Below are 23,378 nucleotides of genomic sequence, written 5' to 3' on the forward strand. Positions count from 1 at the left end.
TCCGGGGCCGCTCAGTTGCCCCCCCGGTTTTATTTTTCCGCCAGTGTTTGGGTAAACCGAGCGGACTACCCTTGGACAAACACTGGGTCTCAGCTGCCCCAGGGGCCCGCAGAAATGCGTTTAACCCCAGTGAGCCTTCTAAAAGTGACTGCGACTCATGGTCGCCTTGCGCCTGCAAGTCAGTGAAATCATCACTCTTCATGTTGAGCAGAATTGCTCCTGAAACTCAGTGAAGTTCATCGCACTCAGGTGTTGAGCAGCAATGCTCCTGTAGCTCTGTGAGTTCATCACAGGTAGCTCAGTGAATTCGTCACACGCAGTGCTGAGCAGAAATGCTCCTGGTGCTCAGTGAAGTTCTTCGCACTCAAGTGTTGAGCAGAAATGCTCCTGCAGCTCAGTGAGTTTATCACACTCAGGTGTTGAGCAGTAATGCTCCTGAAGCTCAGTGAACTTGTCACACTCAAGTGCTGAGCAGAAATGCTCCTGTCATTCAGTGAAGTTCTTCGCACTCAAGTGTTGAGCAGAAATGCTCCTGAAGCTCGGTGAGTTTATCACACTCAGGTGTTGAGCAGGAATGCTCCTGAAGCTCAGTGAACTTGTCACACCCAAGTGCTGAGCAGAAAATGCTCCTGAAGCCCAGTGATCTTCACATGTTGTGTTGAGCAATGCTCCTGTCTTTTGCGCCCGTCGCTTGCACCTACGTGCCAAGTCAGGAGAGGAACAGGTCTTCATAGTTGCCCCTTATTGGCCCAACTAGACCTGGTTCCCTTCAACAGCCTTCCTGACTTCCCCTGAAAACTCTTTCGGGGACGGGGCACGATGGCACACGCGTTCTTCCCCCGGAGATTCCGGGCGGTCTTACATCTGAACGCGGAGGTTCAGGTGACTATCACAAGAACATGTGATAGTTACCATCACTTCTGAGAGCACCCCCTAGAATTGGGTAGCGTGCTTACGCCTTTAGAAGTGGAACCTAGTCGTTGAGTGCGTCTTCTCTCCAGAGGAGATCCTGAAAGCTTTCGATCACTTCAGTGCTCTCTTTCCTGCAAAATGGGTTGCAGTAGGCTGTTTTCCTTCACCCTCAAAATGATGTTGCCTCGGTGTTTAAACGACGCTCATCGTGTTGCAGAGGTATGCAGAAGCACGTTCTGATCGTCAGGTTCCTGAGGAGCAAGGTCTTGTAAATCCTTGTGTCCCTCTTTATCCTCTTGGGCCTTGTCCCTGGTGCGACTGCACTGCAGAGACCGCCCCTGAGCCACTGCAGGCAGTGAGTTAAAAATTCTGTTATATCAGTTCTCCTGCTCGCGTGGTCTCTACTAGAGGGTAGGGACTTGCTCGCTTTCGGTCAACGTATTGTGCCTGGAGTCTGGGCCGGCTAACTCTCACAAGCTGAGACCCCGGCTCGGATTGTGCCCAAGGTTCCTACCTCTCCCGTAATAGGAGCAGGTGGTGAGCCTGCAAGCGCTGCCCTGGAGGAGGCAGATCCAGCCCTGGCTTCTCTGTCCGTTCGCTTGGACGTGTACAGAATGCAAGTCATAGACCTCAGACCAGCTCTTCAAATATCTGTTGGAATTCAGCAGAGAGGGAAGGCTGTTTCCATGCAAAGTTGCACTTAGTGCTTGCCTTCATTTCGGCAAAGATCCGAGATGCAACATGTCCACTTAGGTGTTGAGCTCCTCTATGATGAGTGTAAAGTGCTCCGCCTGGGCGTTGACGATATACTTTGCTAAACAGATTCTAGAGTTGGGGGCTGGACGACACCTAGTTGAACCGCTGCTTCCCGTGGGCTCCCTTCTCATGAAGCCAGTTTCACCGTGAGCCCGGTTCAAGTGTCGGCTTGCTGCGCCATTCCCCTCCTATGGACTGGATACGTGCGCCTTTCTACTCCAGTTGAGTTCCCTTAAAATTGAACCCTGTTGAGTTCCTCCACACCCCTCCGACGTCGGACGTGCGGAACGTCTGGTGTTAGGCCTACCACTCGTAAGCAGTGTGGAACCTGTGTTAGGCTGGGTCCATATGTTGCGGTCCCTTCGGTGACCCCATATGTGTATTCTTCCACGATACGGCTCCCTGCGGTGAGCCCGTGTCTTCCCTCGGCAGAGTCTCTCTGCCGTCACTGTCCGGTGTGTCTCCCCCCGTCTTAGGCTGGAGCCACCCCAGTGACATTCCATATGTTAGACTGCCCGGTTTCCGCCCAGTTCATATGTGTATTCTCCACATTACCTCCCTCTGGGTTGGATGTGGCTTCCGCAGCGTCCCTTCCTTCCAACGTACGGGGAACGCTTTCCCAGTGGTCCTGTAGGAACAGCAGTGACTTCCCTGGCCTAAGCCCTGTCCTTCCCCGCCTTAAGTTTGCGGGGGCATCAGGAGGCTTTGGTTTAGGCACTGGAAGGTGGCAGCGTTAGTGGCGTGTTCAATGGTTGATCCCATTTCAGTCGGCGTCGACTACGTCCGACGTTATCGACTGAAAGGGAACGTCCTGGTTGCGTATGCAACCCACCGTTCCCTGAAGGAGGGAACGGAGGACATAGTCCCCTTGCCACTACCGCTGGACCACCGCTGACCCCGGGTTACTCTCGGCTCCTCAGCGAAAAGCAACTAGTGCGTGCATCCACTTCCGTATTTATACCCGCGCCGCGGGGGCGGAGTGTGTGATGCGAATCACGCACGCCAATTACATTGGCTCGTTCAATAGTACTCGAAGAAGACAGGCTCTCTAGCGAGATCCCATTTCAGTCGGCGTCGACTACGTCCTCCGTTCCCTCCTTCAGGGAACGGTGGGTTGCATACGCAACCAGGACGATATGGATTATCTGATTACAGTAGTGGTGTCAATATTATATATGCCTTAAAGCTCCAGTAGGTAACTTTTGTAAACAAATATTTGTTAAAACTGCCATTATTTCCTGACAGTAGAATATGAGACAGACAATCTGTGAAAAAATCAAGCTCCTCTGGCTCCTCCCTGTGGTCCTATTGCCATTTGCAGAAATACACCGCTCCCGGTCAGAAACAACCAATCAGAGCCAGGAGGAATGTCTTAGCAGTGTCAATCATGCTCGTGTACGCGCTGATCACCCCTCTCTTGCACAGCGCGATCGCGTACCGTCGTTCGTGACTCTCCTGTTCGAACTCGTTCATCCAAATGAACAAATCTTTTTTTGAGTCATTTCGTTCATTCAACGAACGAAATGACTCAAAAAAAGATTTGTTCATTTTGAACGAGTCTTTTTTTGGAGTCATTTCGTTCATTCAACGAACGAAATGACTCGAAAAAAGATTTGTTCATTTTGATGAACGAGTTCGAACAGGATCACGAACGTGCATCACAGAACAGAGCAAGGCGAGCATTTGTGCTTATAAAACTTAAAGTTTTTTATTTATTTTTGAAATGACCGATCGTTTCGCTAGATAAGACCCTTATTCATATTCTGGTATTGTTTAAAGCCCTTTGAAGCTGCACTGAAACTGTCATTTGGTCCTTGAAACGTTTGTGTCCTATTGAAGTCCATTATATGGAGAAAAAGCCTGGAATGTTTTCATCAAAAACCTTAATTTCTTTTCGACTGAAGAAAGAAAGACATGGACATCTTGTATGACATGGGCGTGAGTAAATTATCATCAATTTCTTTTTTTCTAAAGTGAACTAATCCTTTAACGTTATCTTACTAGCTATTTATAACTTATAGAAAGAGTGCACCGTTATAAAGTTACATGTATTGCAAAATACATAATGATTTGAGGACCAAGTTTGTACTCAAAGTCTTGGAAGGCCATAGTCAATGTAAAGCATATTGTTGATGTTTCATCCCTATTAGTGAATGTTCCATAACTGTTTATAATCCGCCGTCATCGGTGGTCCTGCTTACTAGCCTGCGCGTTCACGGCAGGCTCCGCTGTGGGGGAGGAGCTGTGGAGGGAGGGCTGTAGCACAGCAGAGAGCAAGGGGGTTGGACCTGTAAGTTGTGCTTGTTCAAATTTTCAGGCTAAGTCAACATTTTCTCAAAACTCCCTACTGCAGCTTTAAAACAGAGTTGTAGCACATTTAAATTATTTCAGTTATGCTGTTTAAAACTATCCAAACATTCTGGTTGTATCCAAACACTATCTAAACTTCCATAGAGTATACTACAACAGAGCAATTTATTTTTATTAGTAACAGTTGTTGATGTAGGATTTGATGGTTATACACTTGTGAACTCACTTGTCCCGCCAGCATCTCGTACAGCAGGACTCCATAAGCCCACCAGTCCACAGAACGGCCATAGGGCTGATACGCTATTATCTGAAAACAGACAGCATAAATAACCCTACAGATTAATATTAAAGATCAGCATACTATCAACACATTGTGTTAAATGTAAAATATCACACTACTGTTTCAGAACATCACTTTTCCCATCTTCCGTTACCCAGAATCTGGAAGCACGTCTCCACTAAAAATAAATTGTATTCTTTGCCTTGTGATCCAGTCAAAATATTTAAACACCCCCAAAACAAAAATAATTCACCAGATCAGCAAAACTATAAGATAAGACATTCTTGTAGAAAGATTTTATTTTGTATTTGTTAAATTATATCACCTTGGCATATTACCATAATGTTTCAAAACACGGCACTAATTCTTGATGTAAGAGAAAAATAAATTGTTTAGGGGTACAATTCTTTAAGCATTAAAGGGGACCCGGATACAAAACAAAACCTAACGTTCTTCTATTTAATAAACCAAGCAAAATTGCAATTGAACTTGAAGGTGTGCAGTTATGAGAGAGCATGTGTATGAGTAAATTATCAATAATGAAAACACACACCTTTTCTCACATCTCAACTTAACTTGCAGTCAGCTTTCTTGGCTGATGTAGTTCACAGCACATTCAGTACATGTGTGTTTGTATGTGGCATCACACTAACACTATGTGACAGTTCTAGATCATAGCTTAGCCGCTCAAGGTTTTGTCTGTGGCTTTAGATGTTGAATCTTATGTTTCAAATACAGAGAACCACCACAGACAAACACAGAAAATAAATAAATCATAACCATAAAGTACACATCCCATAATAACACGGGCTAACTGAGATGTACTGAGAAAATATCAAATTCACAATATATAATCACTTGGGTGAAAACTAGGGATGCAACGATACCACTTTTTCCAGAACGACACCAATACCGATATTACCATTTTTGGTACTCGCCGATACCGATACCTGTATTTTCATTGCATTTCTAATTTTTAAATGTATTAGAAGATAAACTAAAATCATATATATCATATTAGTTGTCAAGCCAGATTCCACAATATATTTATGTACAAAATAATAATCTTTTTACATTGTAATTATTTTATTTTTAATATTTGGCATGTTTGTGTGCTGCTGCTGCCCTGTGTGTATAATAAGAAAAGTGTATGGACGTTGTGGACCCGCCTATAGGCGTATATTACTAATGCGCCCTTTAAATAACCAAAAAAAAAAAAACTGCACCATTGACTTTAGACCAGGCTTTTGTTGGTCAATGGCGCTGAAACTGTCTATTTCAGTTGCCCTTAAAAATAGCATCGCGCCAACGATGCGCCTGAACACACCTCGTTTTCAGACCAGCACACCGTGCAAATGCATTTGCTATTTAAACAACAGGACCTGAAAATGATAACTACGTCAGGCTGAAACTAGCAAAAAACACTGCATTGCACCGGGTGTCTAATATGGCGCTTTAGGTTCCCATGTGACTGATAAAAGTAAACAGATTTGCATGTTAGTAGAGAGGCTCAGGTCAGAGAATGGATTTAAGCACCAAAAATTCCTTCCTCTTGAACTTAACTGTAAGGATCCATTTATTATATTAGTTAACTATATTAGTTAATATTAACTAAGATTAATACATGCTGTTTAAGGTTAAATTCATGTTAATTTTAACATTTACTAATTTTTTTAATCAAAATTGTATCTGGTTAATTAACAATTGCCTTTTTTATTAACTAACACTGACAAAGATGAATAAATACTATAAGAAATATATTGCTCACTGTTAGTTTATGTTAGCTAATGCATTAAAGGGCACCTATCAAGCAAAATTCACTTTTACATGGTGTTTGAACATAAATATGTGTTGGCAGTGTGTGTGTACAAAACCACCCTATAACGATATAAATCCACCCAGTGCTTTTTTTTATTTTTTTAAATCCCCATAAATCATAAGCACTGTCTCAGAACAAGCCGTTCTCAGATTCGGGGCAATGTGTACTTTTGCGCAAGCCCCGCCCACGACTGTTGACTGACACTGCAGTTTTAGCGTAGACCTGCCCTGAGTGAGCTGCAGGGTTGACAGATTGGGTGGTTTTGCAAACTATTTTACGGGCAAAAATGGGTTTGGGCGGGTGGATAAAATTTGGGCTGGTTTCGGATCAGTTTTTGTAGCCGAAACACCAGCACTTCAGATCTTTCTTCCGGCGACCCTCTGTTCAGCAGGCAGCAGTGTCACACACACACTCACTCACTCACTCACTCACTCAAACACACACAAAAAGCGACAATTTAAACATGCTGTAAAAAATTATCTGTTGGGTATTTTGAGCCAGAACTTCATATACACACTCTGGGAACATCATAGACTTATTTTAGCTCTTGTGAAAAGGGGCATAATAGGTGCCCTTTAACTAATGTTAACAAATGAGACCTTATTGTAAAGTGTTACCATAATATAATATTTTTGAGAAACAGGCCAAATTATAATTAGCTTATTTTGAAAACAATAACAGTCAATGGGAGGTCCATACTAAGAAAAACACACACACATACACACACACACGTACGCATGCACGCACGCACACGCACGTTACAAATTTATGGTTAGCCATGTGTGTTACTGCTGTTCTACCTTTGACACAATTTACACTCAAGTTAACATGCAGCTACGTGTTCCCAGATAACATGCATTACCACTGCATAATATGTAGGTCAGAGAAAGAGACAGAAAGAGAGAGAGTAATGCTATGAAAGATAGGGTGGAGGACAATTTACACAATTAACACTAACATACACACAAATTAACACTAACATACACACAAAGACATCCACACATTGCTTTTCAGCAATTAATACATTTTACAGCTACAAAAGTAGAAGTCCATGATTTATGTTTATGCCAGGCAAAATAGCACTAGACCGATGGTGTGCATTTATGTTTGTGTGCATATACACTTTTTCATATACAACAATGTTTTAATGCCATGTAAGAAAAACAAATCCACCGAATAATAAGAATGAATAAAGTTTCCGTAAATGAATTGCTAAGTACTTTATTCTCATAATTTAATCACAATTGTAATATATTATGACTTAAAAAATCCTATTGTTTAACTTAATTCTCATAACAAGAGGAGTTTACCAAACAGACTTTCACTCCTACACAGACTAATTTAGATTTTACTTTAACCCTCTGGGGCCTAAGGTGTTTTTGGGGTCCATGAGATGTTTTGACATGCCCTGACATTTGTGCTTTTTTCAGTTGCTTATAAACATATTAATGGCAAATGTGTAATTACACTCTATTTAGCACAAACAGGGCTACCATAATATGTGAGCAACATGTACATGTTACGGATGCTCATTATGGTTAATTTTCCTGACCGACAACCGCTGCTCGTTATCCGAGCATTAACTGTTAACTGATTATATATTAACTGAGATTATAATATTGAATGGGCCAGGTGCTGGTCATATAATTAGAATATCATCGAAAAGTTGATTTATTTCAGTAATTCCATTCAAAAAGTGAAATTTGGATATTATATTCATTCATTACACACAGACTGATATATTTCAAATATTTATTTCATTTAATTGTGATGATTAAAACTGACAACTAATGAAAATCCCAAATACAGTATCTCCGAAAATTAGAATTTTACTTAAGACCAATACAAAAAAAAGGATTTTTTAGAAATGTTGGCCAACTGAAAAGTATGAACATGAAAAGTATGAGGATGTACAGCACTCAATACTTAGTTGGGGCTCATTTTGCCTGAATTACTGCAGCAATGCGGCGTGGCATGGAGTCGATCAGTCTGCGGCACTGTCAAAACTGACAAAAGATCGTTGCTAAAGAGGCTGGCTGTTCACAGAGCTCTGTGTCCAAGCACATTAATAGAGAGGCGAAAGGAAGGAAAAGATGAGGTAGAAAAAAGTGTACAAGCAATAGGGATAACCGCATCCTGGAGAGGATTGTGAAACAAAACCCATTCAAAAATGTGCAGGAGATTCACAAAGAGTGGACTGCAGCTGGAGTCAGTGCTTCAAGAACCACCACACACAGATGTATGCAAGACATGGGTTTCAGCTGTCGCATTCCTTGTGTCAATCACTCTTGAACAAGACACAGCGTCAGAAGCGTCTAAAGACAAAAAGGACTGGACTGCTGCTGAGTGGTCCAAAGTTATGTTCTCTGATGAAAGTAAATTTTGCATTTCCTTTGGAAATCAAGGTCCCAGAGTCTGGAGGAAGAGAGGAGAGGCACAGAATCCACGTTGCTTGAAGTCCAGTGTAAAGTTTCCACAGTCAGTGGGGGGTGTCATGTCATCTGCTGGTGTTGGTCCACTGTGTTTTCTGAGGTCCAAGGTCAACGCAGCCATCTACCAGGAAGTTTTAGAGCACTTCATGCTTCCTGCTGCTGACCAACTTTATGGAGATGCAGATTTCATTTTCCAACAGGACTTGGCACCTGCACACAGTGCCAAAGCCACCAGTACCTGGTTTAATGACCATGGTATCCCTGTACTTAATTGGCCAGCAAACTCACCTTACCTTAACCCTATAGAAAATCTATGGGGTATTGTGAAGAGGAAGATGCGATACGCCAGACCCAACAATGCAGAAGAGCTGAAGGCCACTATCAGAGCAACCTGGGCTCTCATAACACCTGAGCCGTGCCACAGACTGATTGACTCAATGACACGCCACATTGCTGCAGTAATTCAGGCAAAAGGAGCCCCAACTAAGTATTGAGTGCTGTACATGCTCATACTTTTCATGTTCATACTTTTCAGTTGGCCAACATTTCTAAAAATCCTTTATTTGTATTGGTCTTAAGTAATATTCTAATTTTCGGAGATACTGAATTTGGGATTTTCATTAGTTGTCAGTTTTAATCATCACAATTAAATTAAATAAACATTTGAAATATATCAGTCTGTGTGTAATGAATGAATATAATATCCAAATTTAATTTTTTGAATGGAATTACTGAAATAAATCAACTTTTTGATGATATTCGAATAATAAGACTAGCACCTGTAAAAATTAAATTGACGAGTGTCTGTGACCCATTAAAAAAAAAATCACGGCTTTATATTAACGTGCAAACATCAGCATACAGAACAGATCAACAAAAGAACCTGGATTCACATCACATTTTCACTCACCTGCAGCATTTCTGACAGTGACAACAGAGAAAAACATAAAATAGGCCTACACTAAATATTTTTTTTTTAACTTAAATAGTTCACAAATTAAGATGACAAAAGGAAAACACTGAATCCACCTGAAGCTTTGAAAAACCAACAATTTGTTAAACCGGCAATTTGTTTTCGGTCTTCGTCAAATAAAAATAGCAGGCCTACCTCAATCCACACCTTGTCTAGTTTTTATTTTTTTTTAAAGTAACATACCTACATGATGCAGGGTTAGTCTGGAGCACAGCCTGTTGACAGTTAGAGTCGCGGCAGAAAACACCCTCTCCGATGGCACAGATATCCAGGGAATACAGAGATAACGTCTCACTAGAGTCGCCAGCTTTGGGAAGCTCCTTTCATTTGCTTGTGAATGTTGCTTCGCCAGTGATATTGCATTGTACTTGTACTACTGCTGTATTTTAATACCACGTAGCATATTTTGCAAGTAACTTCATCGCCCTTTTTTTGTCGAAATGGTCCCACACAGTACTTCTTTTCACTCGCTTCATTTTGCTTGCTCAGCGAAATGTCTGTAGGCACGTGTGGTTGCGCATGTCAATGCGCCCCGTGAGTTAACAAATATGCTATATAGTATTTTTTTTATATAGTATTTATTTAACCATGCAGCAAACTAAAAGAAAAACCTTAAAAATAAAAAAAAATAAACCTTTTAACTTTTAAACCGTTTTACTGGTAGTTTTAATTTATTAATTAATAAAAATTTTACTTTCGGTTAATGGTTAAACGGTCAATATGAGGATCCTTAGTACATGTTTGTATTTTTGGGAGAACAATGTTTATGCATGGTTATTGAAAAAACAAAAAATGTAAGTTTCTGAAATAAGGCCACAAAACACATACTAAATATGTTTCCACAATACTTTTGACTAACGGATGTTGTCGCCTACAGTTTTTGCTTCCAAATGATCTGAAAATCATCCTGCCTAATCATTCACATAAAACGATAGATTGATTTAAATTTTGTAAAACACTTTTTGTTTGGAAAGGCAATATGCGTGGGGGCGTGAATGGTCCAACCTGATCGTGAATAATTATGTGGTTCACACCTGAGAAGAAATAATGAGACCCACATAACGAGCTGCATAATGAGCCTTTCATTCAGGTGTGTCACACAAGAAAGAATGCAAGGACAATATATATATATATATATATATATATATATATATATATATATATATATATATATATTAGTGATGGGCCGTTATCGGCGTTAACGTGCTGCGTTAACGTGAGACTCTAATCGGGCGATAAAAAAAATATCGCCGTTAATCTATTCTCAAGGTTGGGTTGGGAGCTGGGTCTACACTACGCAAGCTATGATGACTTTCACCTTGATATTTTAGCGCGGATGTATACCTAGCGGAATTGCACTGTAGGGGGTAGGGATGGGAATTGAAAACCAGTTCCACTCGAGAACCGGTTCTAAGTTTTACGAACCATCGATATTGTATGCCCTCGACGTTAACGATTCCCCTTATCAATGCTCCTGCTCCGAGTCCCAGCCATAATATACAGACCGCGAACTAACAACTTTCCCTTTTGTCCTTTATCTGGCACCATAGCGCGACGTCCTATACGCATCTGTGCGTCATTCATGATGTCAAAGCGATTTGAGCAGAGGAGGTAAACGTGGAGTGGAAAAGAAGATCTAAAGCTTGGTCCTGCTGCACTTGTGACAGGGCACATGATTAACTGAAAGAATGAGCAGAGAGAGAGAGACACGGTCGCGCGCGTTCACTTTCTCACTTCGGAGCCAGGCGACTTCATCTCCACACTAAGTGCTGTCTTGCTCTCTCTCCCTCACACATATTAACCAAAATAAATCGACATGATGTTAAAAGGTCAAAGTTTCATGTGGAGCATTCAGAGATTTTGTTTTCCCGAATTACCGCTGGGTGTGAATTGTGCTAAAAATAAGTTACCTTATGTTCTCTGAAAAGCGTTCCACACATTCAGCTGACAGTCTCAAGTACCACCTAAATGCAAAGCATCCCTTAGCTAATGCGGTAGGGGCCAAGCACTGATGTAGCGCAGGGGAAGAGTCGTCGTCAAACTACTATGTTTGACTGCAACCGAGGCAAGCCCGTCAGCACAGCTCTATCAGTTAGTAAACACAAGTACATCTGATTGAACATTATTTATTTTCATCACCAATTATCATAGTAGAACAGCTTTCTCAAGCAGTTTGTGATGCATTTTAGAAACAGGAGATGAGCCCCTGGTCTAATGCGCCAACCGGTTTGAGAAACCGTTCTTTTAGTCATTATTTGGGTAGCATACATATTCTGAATGGCTTCGCCAGAATTCAAATGAGCCATTTTAATCTAGATTAATTCCAAGATTCCAGTGAGATTAATCTAGATTAAAAATATTAATCTACGCCCACTACTTATATATATATATATATATATATATATATATATATATATATATATATATATATATATATAATCCAAGGTGTGTCACAAAAGAAAGAATGCAAGGACAATATATATATATATATATATATATATATATATATATATATATATATATATATATATATATATATATATATATATAATCCAAATATAAATGAAAGTCAAAAGCACATTTTTAGTACATACCTGGAAACAAATCCTGTTCAAATAGGCTATATGGGCCATTCTACTGAATTGATCAAAGTTAGAGTTGGAAACATCTTGAAAAAAAAGTCTTTTTTCATACATTTCTTATAAAGTATTCTTTTTTAAAGTAGGCCCATACATTTTATCATATATATTTTAAAGTTAAGGATTCATTAGTTTGATATAGTTTACATTGGAACAAACACTATAATAACATCTTAGTTGATGAGTTTATTTTTGACGAAGCGTTTTTAACATATGGGTAACACTTTATAATAACTGCATGCTATTAATCATTAGTTAAGCATTAGTAAACAGTTAGCATTAATATACATTAATAAGCAGTTTATAAATAAAGCTATAAATGCTTTATACTTGATTTAAAAGCATATCTATAATGTGTTTAATAATTGTATTTTCATGCTTTATTAATGATCAATTTATCATTTCTAAATGAAGGATTGCATTATTTATAAACCAGTTATTTAAGAGTTGTCAGTGGTTAATAAGATTACTTAGAAAGTGTAAGTAAATGATTAATAAACTATTTAAATGTACATTCATACAGCTTATTATTCAGACATATAGTAATAGTTACTTAGTGTGTTAATAAATGCTTTATTAACATGTATTAATACTGTAATTCAGGGTTAATTCGGGTAGTTATAAAGCATTTAGTAGTGGTCAGTTAACTATTTTTGTGAGCTCATCTTAAGTGAGGACTAGTTATGCCTTGTAAAGCATTTATAAAGGAGATTTAAAGGCTGTTAAATATGTTTATGTTCTGTATCATTGTGTTGTGTTTGTTTCATTTTTCTGTTTAGAAGATAACTGAGCATTTAAATCTCATTTATAAATGCTTTACAAGACATGAATAGTCCTCACTTTAGATGAGCTCACAAAAATAGTTAACTGACCACTACTAAATGCTTTATAACTAACTGAAATTACTCCATTTACTTACACTTTCTAAGTGATCTTATGAACCACTGACAACTCTTAAATAACTGGTTTGTAAATAATGCTATACTTCATTAGAAATTATTAAGTAATCATTAACAAAAGTATGAAAAAACAATTATAGCATATTATAGATATGCTTATAAATCAAGAAAAAAACATTTACAGTTGTATGTATAAACTGCTTATTAATGTCTATTAATGCTTTTAAAAACAAACTGCGCTGAATTAAACGGAGAGGGGTCATAGCACTTACGTATTGTTGTCCTACTGTTAGTTTAACTGCTTCTATTGTTCTCATTTGTAAGTCGCTTTGGATAAAAGCGTCTGCTAAATGAATAAATGTAATGTAATGTATAAATGATGAATTAACTGTTTACTCATGCTTAACTAATGATTAATAGCGTGCAGTTATTATAAAGTGTTACCAACATGGGTGCAGAAACTGGCTAAAAAAAGCTTATTTGATGTCTATTTTAGAGTAACAACTTTGTAATCTATCCAAAACTACGAAATGTTGTCTTTCATATTTCATCTGTAACATAGTAAACAACAATGCCCACCTGTGCCGTTCATTCATTCACACACAGACAAACAATTCAAATTTAAACAGTCTTTTTACAAGCTAGTAAACAACAGCGCCCATCTGTGCCGTAATTCATTCACACACAGAAACGTGATTCAAATTTAAACAGTCTTTTTGTGTTTACAGACACTATTCCATATCGCGATTAGAACAAATCACAATAATAAAAAACTTACTATTCACAATTCTCGGCTAGATCCATTGTTCCTCAAAATGAAAATAAACCAGCACTTGTTCTGAGGTAAATGTCCCAGGATTATTCCTCACAGCCTCGCATGACGACATAGTACATTAATCTGATTAAACTTGGTGTGTTTCCTCAAAGCATTTGCGTTTGAATAGCGCGCGCTCTCCGTTTGCCGACCCCAGGGGGTTAAAAGTCAAAAGCAATCTAAAGGCCTGTTCACACCAACCCAAATGTTTTGCATTTTTTATTAATAAAAAAAATGTAATTAGAAAAAAAAATTAACTCATGTTTGCCTTAGTATTTGATTGCTATGACCGATATTTAGCATAAATGCTTTTGTGTTCATTGTTCAAAATGTTGCAATAAAAAAAAAACACAAACAGAAAGGCAGCACATCTTTCCATTTCTGCTTTTCACAGAGAAAAAAACAAAGTCAAAATGCATTTAAATGTTTTCCAACAGCCATTCAATTCGTATTCGCTATATGTTTATCAAACAACACCAAATACATAAAGAGAGCCAGGTCTAGATTCTTCCTTAGCTATTTACTGTCGCTTAGAAAAAAACATTTAACTGCTTGTAACAGCAGTATCTCCAGACACATAGCTAAAAGTGTGATTAAAACTGATTGGACAGTTATTTGTAGAGCAATGGAAAAAAGGTTCTAACAACTCTCTTCAAAAAGAAAAATCTGTTGAATTGACCGTATGCAAATGTGTTGATCTGAACAGACAAAGTAAAAGGTCCATTTCATGCCAAGAATGATAACTATGAAGTATTAGTGACTTCTATTATCCCCATGGGGTTTTTGTTTCACCATGCTTTCAGACAAAAAAACAACAACAATGTACATAAATATGAAAATCACACAGTATAAAAATCTCAAAATCAATCCTCCCACACTCAACATCACTGAAAACAACAACACTGGCATTCTAAATATCCGACCCAAAGGTAATAGCTCAAACAAACAATGTACATAAACAAAGAACAGCTCACTCGGCTCGGAGTGTTGCTTCCTCCAGGGCGTTGGCATACGGTGCCTCTCTGGCAGACATATGCAGAGCTGTGGGCTGGGCGACACCTAAAACATTCACACGATTTAACAAGCTCTGAGTGGAGCCGGTTTCTTCCCGTGTGTTGTGTACAAACAGGTAATATGCGGGAAGGTTGGCTCGGTGTCTTGCTAGCTGCGCCATTCCCCTCTGAGTACAGGATACAAGCTACTATTCTGCTCCCCTGGTGAGTTCCCCGGCTGGTGAATCTTGGTTCCTCCAGCAGCCCCAGCAGTCAGATGCGGTGAAGGCATTTGACGCCAGGTCTAGTAATTGTGTGTATACCCGGTTGGTCAGCCCCTGTACTAGCCCATATGTTGTGATTCCCCTCTTAGGTGATCCAAATCTTGATTTCCAAATGTGTATTCTTCCACGGTATGGCTTCCCTTGTTGGCAAGCCCATGTCCTTCCTTCAGCAGAGTCCACTCTGCCATCTCTGTAAAGGTATTGACTCCACCCCTGGACAAGGCAGGATCTACCACAGAGATCTTCTATATGTAGCACTGCCCTAGCAGTCAGTCCATATGTGTAACTCCATGGGCCCTATCTTGCACCCGGCGCAAATGACTTTGTACACTGACGCATGTATCATTCCTATTTTGCACCCGCGCAAAGCTGACTTTTCCCTCCACAGACACACGTCGGTTAACTAAGAAATACACTTGCGCTCCCCGGGGCAGTTCAGCGCAAAGAGGAGGCGTGTTCCGGCGCAAACTTTCCCTCATGCTATTTTGCTGTTCTATAAAACAATTGCGCCACTGACCAGAAAAAACCTAGTCTAAAGTCAGTGGCGTGTTGCTCGTACATTCAGATGCTATTTTAAGCGCGCATGCTTGGCCATACAGAGTGTAAACAACGCGCATACACTGTAAATGATTCTCTCATCTACACAGATGCCTTTAACTTTTTGCAAATGACAAAAGTTATATACATTATTATAAGGAAAAATATTAAAACACGAGGGAAATCATTGTTGTGTCCATGACGATGGGGAAAATAGGCATAAAGCTTACACATTTACCCAAATTATTATATGCATGTTTAACCGAAGCTAATTTGGGTGGGTTTGTCCCATCCCCAATGTCACTTCTCTTTCTTTTACGGCCCTGACGAGAACATCGATCTCCTCGGCTGTGAACCGATTCTGAAGCGCGCCTGGTAAATGCGCCGTTATAATAGTATTGCGCCATGGAACAAGCGCACCTCGTTCATAATGCTCTTAAAGGGAATGTGATATAAAGCTCTTATTGGTTTGTTTCCTGTTACGCCCAAACCACACCTATGAATAATGAAGTTACTTCAGACCAACCCCTTTTAGATTTGCGACAGGCGCAAGAGGCATTTATCCCGCCGGGAAAATAGCAACAGCGCCGGGATCCGCCCACAAAGTTACTTGCGCTTTGACACTTGCGTTTCAGATCGTTAAAATAGGGCCCCATATGTTACCTCCCTACGGACAGGATGGGGCCTTTCAGTCGGAATAGGCACGCTTTCCCATTGCTATCCAATAGTCTCACTGTGCAGGATGAATGAATGAATGAGGCATTTAAATAGCGCTTTCATATGTACTACTTTAAACCCTATAAAGGATAACAGGAGTTTCTGTGATTGAAATTCTCTATGCACAGCCCTGTCCCTTATTCCACCCAAAATGTGCGGGGGGACCAGCTGGCTTGCTCAGGGCGCTAGGAATAGGAAAAGGCAGCAGTTGAGGCATCTTCAATAGGGATCCCAATTTGTCAGTTCAGTTCTGACGTAATGTCGAACGTGACTGCCTGATAGGCAAAATTTAGGTTACTAATGTAGCCCCCGTTCCCTACGTCTCGTCGTAGGGGACATAGGGAACACAACTCCTGTACCTCTGCTGGCGGCCGGGACACCGTCTCGGCTCCTCAGCGAAAATGTGAGTATTCGCATTCGCATTTAGACCCCGTTTTTAAGACTAAAATCACCCTAAACACTTTCAAAAGAGAGCTGAAAAAAGGTTAACATATAATTAAGTTTATCTGGTTAATTTGCTATATAAAAATGATTGATGTATTGATTGTATTGTCTTGCTTGATCATGTAATTTTATGTCCATTTACTGAGATTTTGGGGAGGTGGTCTTATAAGACCTCATGGTCTTCTCACTTTCTCCGGCACAGTTTTTTTTTCTTTCTGTTTTTTTCCGTTAATGGATTTGTAAAGTTGTATTTTTAATGTTATATGTGCAAATAAACTTTCAACTTTCATATACCAGGAAGCGGGGGAGCAGCTTGCAATGCAAATCTCACTCCCCAGTGTGCAATGGCTTGTTCTGTTACCAAACAAAGGTGATTGGGCTCTCAGACGAGATCCCAATTCGTTAGTTCAGTTCTGACATAACGTCTCTGTTCCCTCCTTCATTAGTAACCAAGATGCTCTCTCAAGTCATAGAAACACAATTGTAGATTTCTTTCTTTTGCTATTAACCCTCCGGGGTCGGCAAACGCGCTGGCGCGTTTTGCTGAATTTTTTTTTCACATAACAGCAAAATAGACTTAAAATACTCTGTCATTTTTGGTCATACAGACTTAAGAAATATGAAAAAATAAATTGTTAAATGTCTACTTTGTTATGTGTCCACTTACAATCGAAATAAAACATTGAGCTTTTGTAAAATAAAGAAAATAAACAGGGTGTGCTTTCTGCCTCTCCTTCTCCGTGAACTTTTTTTCTGGAGCACGTCTCTAAACTTAAACAAAACTCAGCGAATACTATTCACCCAGACATGACCAATACATCTTTATAATCATTTAAGTGTGTACTTTTAAATGATCTAATTCAAAACTAAAATAAATATACATAAATATTCTCTGTTTATGTAATCTATATAAAAAGAGAGAGGTGTCAGTCGTTGTCATTATCGTTCTCGGCGGCTCATTATTCTGCTAATGTGACACGCCCACGGAGAGCACGCGCTATTCAAACGCAAATGATCTGAGGCAACACATGCAAATGTGTCAAAGCACACATCAACTCGGTAAAACATACCAAGTTTAATCAGGTTAATGTACTATGTCGTCATGCGAGGCTGTGAGGAATAATCCTGGGAAATTTACCTCAGAACAATTGCTGGTTTATTTTCATTTCGAGGTCCAACGGATCCAGCTAAGAATTGTGAATAGTACGTTTTTTATTATTGTGCTTTGTTCTAATCGCGATATGAAATAGTGTCTGTAAACGCAAAAAGACTGTTTCAATTTGAATCCCGTTTCTATGAGTGAATGAATTAACGGCACAGATGGGCGCTGTTGTTTACTACAGCTTGCAAAAAGACTGTTTAAATATGAATCGGGTGTCTGTGTGTGAATGAATGAACGGCACAGATGCGCACTGTTGTTTACTTTGTTACAGACAAAATATGAAAGACAACATTTCATTGACTACTTTGGATAGATTACAAAGTTGTTACTCTAAAATAGACATCAAATAAGCTTTTGTTAGCTAGTTTCTGCTCATATGTTAAATATCGCATATGTCCATTTTGCCGATTTTGAGATTTTTCGACGGATAGAATGTCCAGGTTAATTTCCGTATACAGTATGCTTCATATTATCTAAATGACCAATGAAAAGTTGTGAAATCATGTCATCTGATTTTCACGTATATCCATTTGATGTCAAAGCCTTCAATCACGCCGCGTATCTCCCACTCTGTGGAGGCATTTCGCCGGTCTCGTGAAGTTTTATCTTAAGCGTCTCTGGAAGCTCAGCATTGGATAGCCGAATAACACTGCGAGGTAAAGTATCAGCAAACGTTTGTTTTTGACAACTGTTCTCAAGTTTATTATATATTCACAAAATTACGTTAGGACTGTGCAAACAAAGTATCAGTCTAGCATTGCCATGTCAGTGTATTGATTCATTGTCCCTTCATAGTTTGCAAGAGACATTTAATAAACTGAGCGTATTTAATAAACTGAGCGTATTTAATAAACTGAGACGTAGGCTATTTACTAAACTGAGCGTATTTAAAGAACTGAGATGTAGGCTATTTAATAAACTGAGCATAGCCTTTCCATCTGTTAATATGAAACGCGACTTGGACATTCTAATTAATTATCAGAAGAACCCGTATCGACCACCGTTACTGTAAAATATGTCCATTTAAAGTCGATTTTGGTCAGATGTGGATTATATCATTACACTGGCAAGAATATGGTTACATTTAAAGATGCTGTACCAAGTATGCAACGCTACATTCAACTGCTTTTGAAAGTACAGTGTTTTTTTCACTTCCTTTCATCGGGCAGCGACAATATATAGTATGTGTGTCAAAAATAAATTATAGTGTTATTATAGTGTTTGTTCCAATGTAAGCTATATCAAACTAATGAATCCTTAACTTTGAAATATGTATGATAAAATGCATTGGCCTACTTTAAAAAATAATACTTATGGAAAAAATAAATGTATGAAAAAAAAAACAATTTCCTTTTCAAGATGTTTCCAACACACATATACAGGTCCTTCTAAAAAAATTAGCATATTGTGATAACGTTCATTATTTTCCATAATGTAATGATACAAATTCAACTTTCATATATTTTAGATTCATTGCACACCAACTGAAATATTTCAGGTATTTTATTGTTTTAATACTGATGATTTTGGCATACAGCTCATGAAAACCCAAAATTCCTATCTCAAAAAATTTGCATATTTCATCCGACCAATAAAATAAGTGTTTTTAATACAAAAAAAGTCAACCTTCAAATAATTATGTTCAGTTATGCACTCAATACTTGGTCGGGAATCCTTTTGCAGAAATGACTGCTTCAATGCAGCGTGGCATGGAGGCAATCAGCCTGTGGCACTGCTGAGGTGTTATGGAGGCCCAGGATGCTTCGATAGCGGCCTTAAGCTCATCCAGAGTGTTGGGTCTTGCGTCTCTCAACTTTCTCTTCACAATATCCCACAGATTCTATATGGGGTTCAGGTCAGGAGAGTTGGCAGGCCAATTGAGCACAGTATTACCATGGTCAGTAAACCATTTACCAGTGGTTTTGGCACTGTGAGAAGGTGCCAGGTCGTGCTGAAAAATGAAATCTTCATCTCCATAAAGCTTTTCAGCAGATGGAAGCATGAAGTGCTCCAAAATCTCCTGATAGCTAGCTGCATTGACCCTGCCCTTGATAAAACACAGTGGACCAACACCAGCAGCTGACATGGCACCCCAGACCATCACTGACTGTGGGTACTTGACACTGGACTTCGGGCATTTTGGCATTTCCTTCTCCCCAGTCTTCCTCCAGACTCTGGCAGCTTGATTTCCGAATGACATGCAAAATTTGCTTTCATCTGAAAAAAGTACTTTGGACCACTGAGCAACAGTCCAGTTGTAGTGTTACAAATTTATTAAAATGTTTTAATTTAGGTTCAACAGTATTTTAACTGAGAAAGTTACCATTTTGAGGCATAGGACATTAACCGTTTTTTTACTTCTCATCTGATGTCACAGACCTGCCCGTTCCTGTCTGTCCTGCTCTCTCTATTGTAAGTTAAATTGATCAGAGCACTGAGACTATCACCTTTTGTCTTTATGCACTGCCTGGCCATTAAGCTCTATGATAATGTGAAGGTATCGGTGAAGAGTCTGGCTGATTGGATTAGGATATTTACATTACACTGTTATGATGATTGGAATTAGGATTGGTAACACTCTCAATCTAGGGCAAGTTCCTAAACTTGTATGCCTCATTTACATGCTTTTGTTTCAGAGTGTCTCCACCTTTATGTAACTCCTCCCCCTGAAAGGGTATATGAACTAAAATGTATACTGCCTTAGTTAGACTTGGGTAAGATTTTGGACGAAGCAGACTACAGCAAATAAAGAATCCTGCTTAAAAGATAAGCCAAGTCTCCTGGTCTTCGCTTCTGAGTTTTTCTACACTTAAGAAGAACAAGGTTTACAACAGATGGTGCCCTGTGACCCGGATAGAATTAACTTCACCAGAATCCAGATTGAACTCAACAAAGATCTCAACAAAGCTGACTGAGTTCCAGAACTGAATCTCAACAAAGATCTCAACAAAGCTGACTGAATTCCAGAACTGAATCTCAACAAAGATCTCTGACTGAGTTTTCCAGACGGAAATTTTCCGAACAACGAACGATTTGTTGAGTTTCACTCTATTCAAAGAACCGCTGAAGACCAGTACAAATCTGTTATTCCTCTGCGCCGTCAGAAGAAGAGTTATCAAACAGCTGTAGAGTTTGGTTAACCAAGTTTATCCTCTAAAGTTTTCTGTTAGAGGTGAAAGTGATCCTCTGTGGTCAGGCAGGGAAGAATTTAGCATTACGTGTTAATATTTGGTGATCCTCTGTTCACAGAGAAGGTTAGCATTACGTGCTAGTTATTTTGTTTTTAATTTGGTGATCCTCTGTTCACAGAGAAGGATTATCATTACGTGCTAGTTATTTTGTTTTGTTTATTGTTGTTTTTTGGTGATCCTCTGTTCTCAGAGAAGGTTAGCATTACGTGCTAATATTTTGTTTTATCCTCTGTTTCAGGCAGGGAAGATTAGCGTAAAGTGCTAGTAATATTGTGTTATCCTTTGCTCTGCCAAAGAAGGTTAACAATAGTTGATCTGTTTTAACAAGTGTACCCTCTGTTGATCAGAGAAGTTTTAGAGTTTTTGATTGTGTGATAACAAAGAAACATCACAAAATGGTTAGAAGGAATGCTATGCTGGTTCCAATAACTGAAAAAGGTGGTCTTGCGACCCCTTTGTGGTCAGATAGTGAATTTAAAACACTGTTAGGAGAACAAATGAACCTAATAGTCACAGAAAAAGTTAGACAAGAACTAACACAGAAATATGAGATTCATCCAGACAAGATTTGGCCGGTAGATGAGTGTAAAAAGGTGCTTGGAGCAAGTATCCGCAAAGAAAAATGTGAAAGGGATATTATGCTGCCATAGAGAATTTGGTTTAGCACTAGCTACACAACAGTCTCAGCATAACTCAGAACTAGAAAAAGAGAACAAAGAGCTACGTGCTAGAATTTCTTCTTTGACCAAGAAATTGAACCGCAACAAAACCTATAGAAAAAAATGATGTAAAAGAAGTTAGACAGACGGATAACATTTACCATGACTTACAAGCGTTCTTTGAAACAGATGCGGCTCTCCGCCCAGTAACTGATGTGCCTGTAAATTCAGTAAATGTGTGTGGTGCTAGAAAGAGATTGCAGGGAATTGAGGGAACTGAAAGTTTTCCTCCCAACTCTTCTGTTGTCCAAATCCAAACTGTTGCAAAAGCACTTGGACCTAAAGACATAGAGTGACTGTCCCAGAGCCTACCTTCAGCACGTAAACGGTTTTCTGAATTTAGAAGAACATTAATCAGCAAAATGCGTCTATATGACATGTCGTTAACAGAGGTCACACAGTTAATGTCACAAATTTTAACTGAAACTGAATGCAACAGTTTTGAATCTGCCGTGACTTCTGAACTACAACATGCCAGTAGAAGTGATATGAGAGAAGGTGTTTTGAAAATCCTAAAGAATATCTTAGGGCTCAAAATAGATTGGTCTAGAATTACTAGCTGTGTACAAAAGAAAGATGAAAATGTGTGCGAATATACTGAGAGGTTTTGTCAGTCAGCCGTAACGTACAGTGGAATAGTGGATGATTCTGAAAGTGTGCTTGATGACAAAGGACCACTGATTCGTATCTGGTCAGATGGCCTTGTCGCCGAATACAGAAGAGCTTTGCCATTCCTAGATATAGCTTGGTCTAACAGAGCTCTCAGAAGTAACTTAGACAGTTTGGCAGCATGGGAACGAGATGCTGATGTTAAAGCTAAAGTGAGAGTAGCAGCAGTAGCTACATTTAGCACAACACCACCAGAAAACAGGTGGTCTAAAAAAGAAGGCAAATGCCACTACTGTGGAAAATTAGGACATTGGGAGAAAGAGTGCAGGAAGAAGTTGCGAGATACAAAAAGAAATGCTATGCATAATTCTGCTCCTTCTCAGCCTGCATACAACCCTGAAGTAGTTCCGCAAGTGTCCACTGAAACTTTAGGACAGCTAGTTCAGGCTCTTCTAAGAGCACAAAAAGACCAGGAAAAAAACTAATTGTTGGGGCTGTGAGTAGCTAACTTTCACCTGTAATCCATTATAATGACAAAATAATTTTTGTGAAAGGTAGCATACAAGAAAGAGATTGACGTTTTGCTTGATACCGGTGCAGAAATTACAGCAATTCCTACAAAATTGGCTAAAGGTTTAAACATCCCGGACAAGAAAAACAAACTTTGTTTAACTGGCGTAATAGGTGAAGATTCTGTTTTGTATGAAACTCCGCCCATAGAGGTAAAATTTGGCCCAAAAACTCTGACTACAAAATTGCTATGTGCTCCATTAAATACAGGTGCAATTTTAGGCATGGATCTCGTGAGACAAGTACATCTAACTTTAGACATGTCCTCAGAATTTGCTAGCATTAAAATTTCCTCAGCACAAGTTTCTACCAATAATGT

The 23,378-nt window shown here is 39.3% G+C and overlaps 1 protein-coding gene across 1 annotated transcript in view; it reads right to left on the minus strand.

Moving 5' to 3' along the window:
- The window catches only part of prkcaa (protein kinase C, alpha, a), a 407,934-nt gene that overhangs the window by 47,515 nt on the left and 337,041 nt on the right, over window positions 1–23,378 (minus strand). Inside the window, exon 14 of the mRNA XM_077199185.1 lies at window positions 4,205–4,285. Coding sequence (XP_077055300.1) covers window positions 4,205–4,285 — 81 coding nt within the window. The remainder of the gene's footprint in view (window positions 1–4,204; window positions 4,286–23,378) is intronic.

Source organism: Siphateles boraxobius, unplaced genomic scaffold, assembly GCF_051911475.1.
Source record: "Siphateles boraxobius isolate OS27281-9 unplaced genomic scaffold, OSU_SipBor_1 41, whole genome shotgun sequence".
Lineage (NCBI taxonomy): Eukaryota > Metazoa > Chordata > Actinopteri > Cypriniformes > Leuciscidae > Siphateles > Siphateles boraxobius.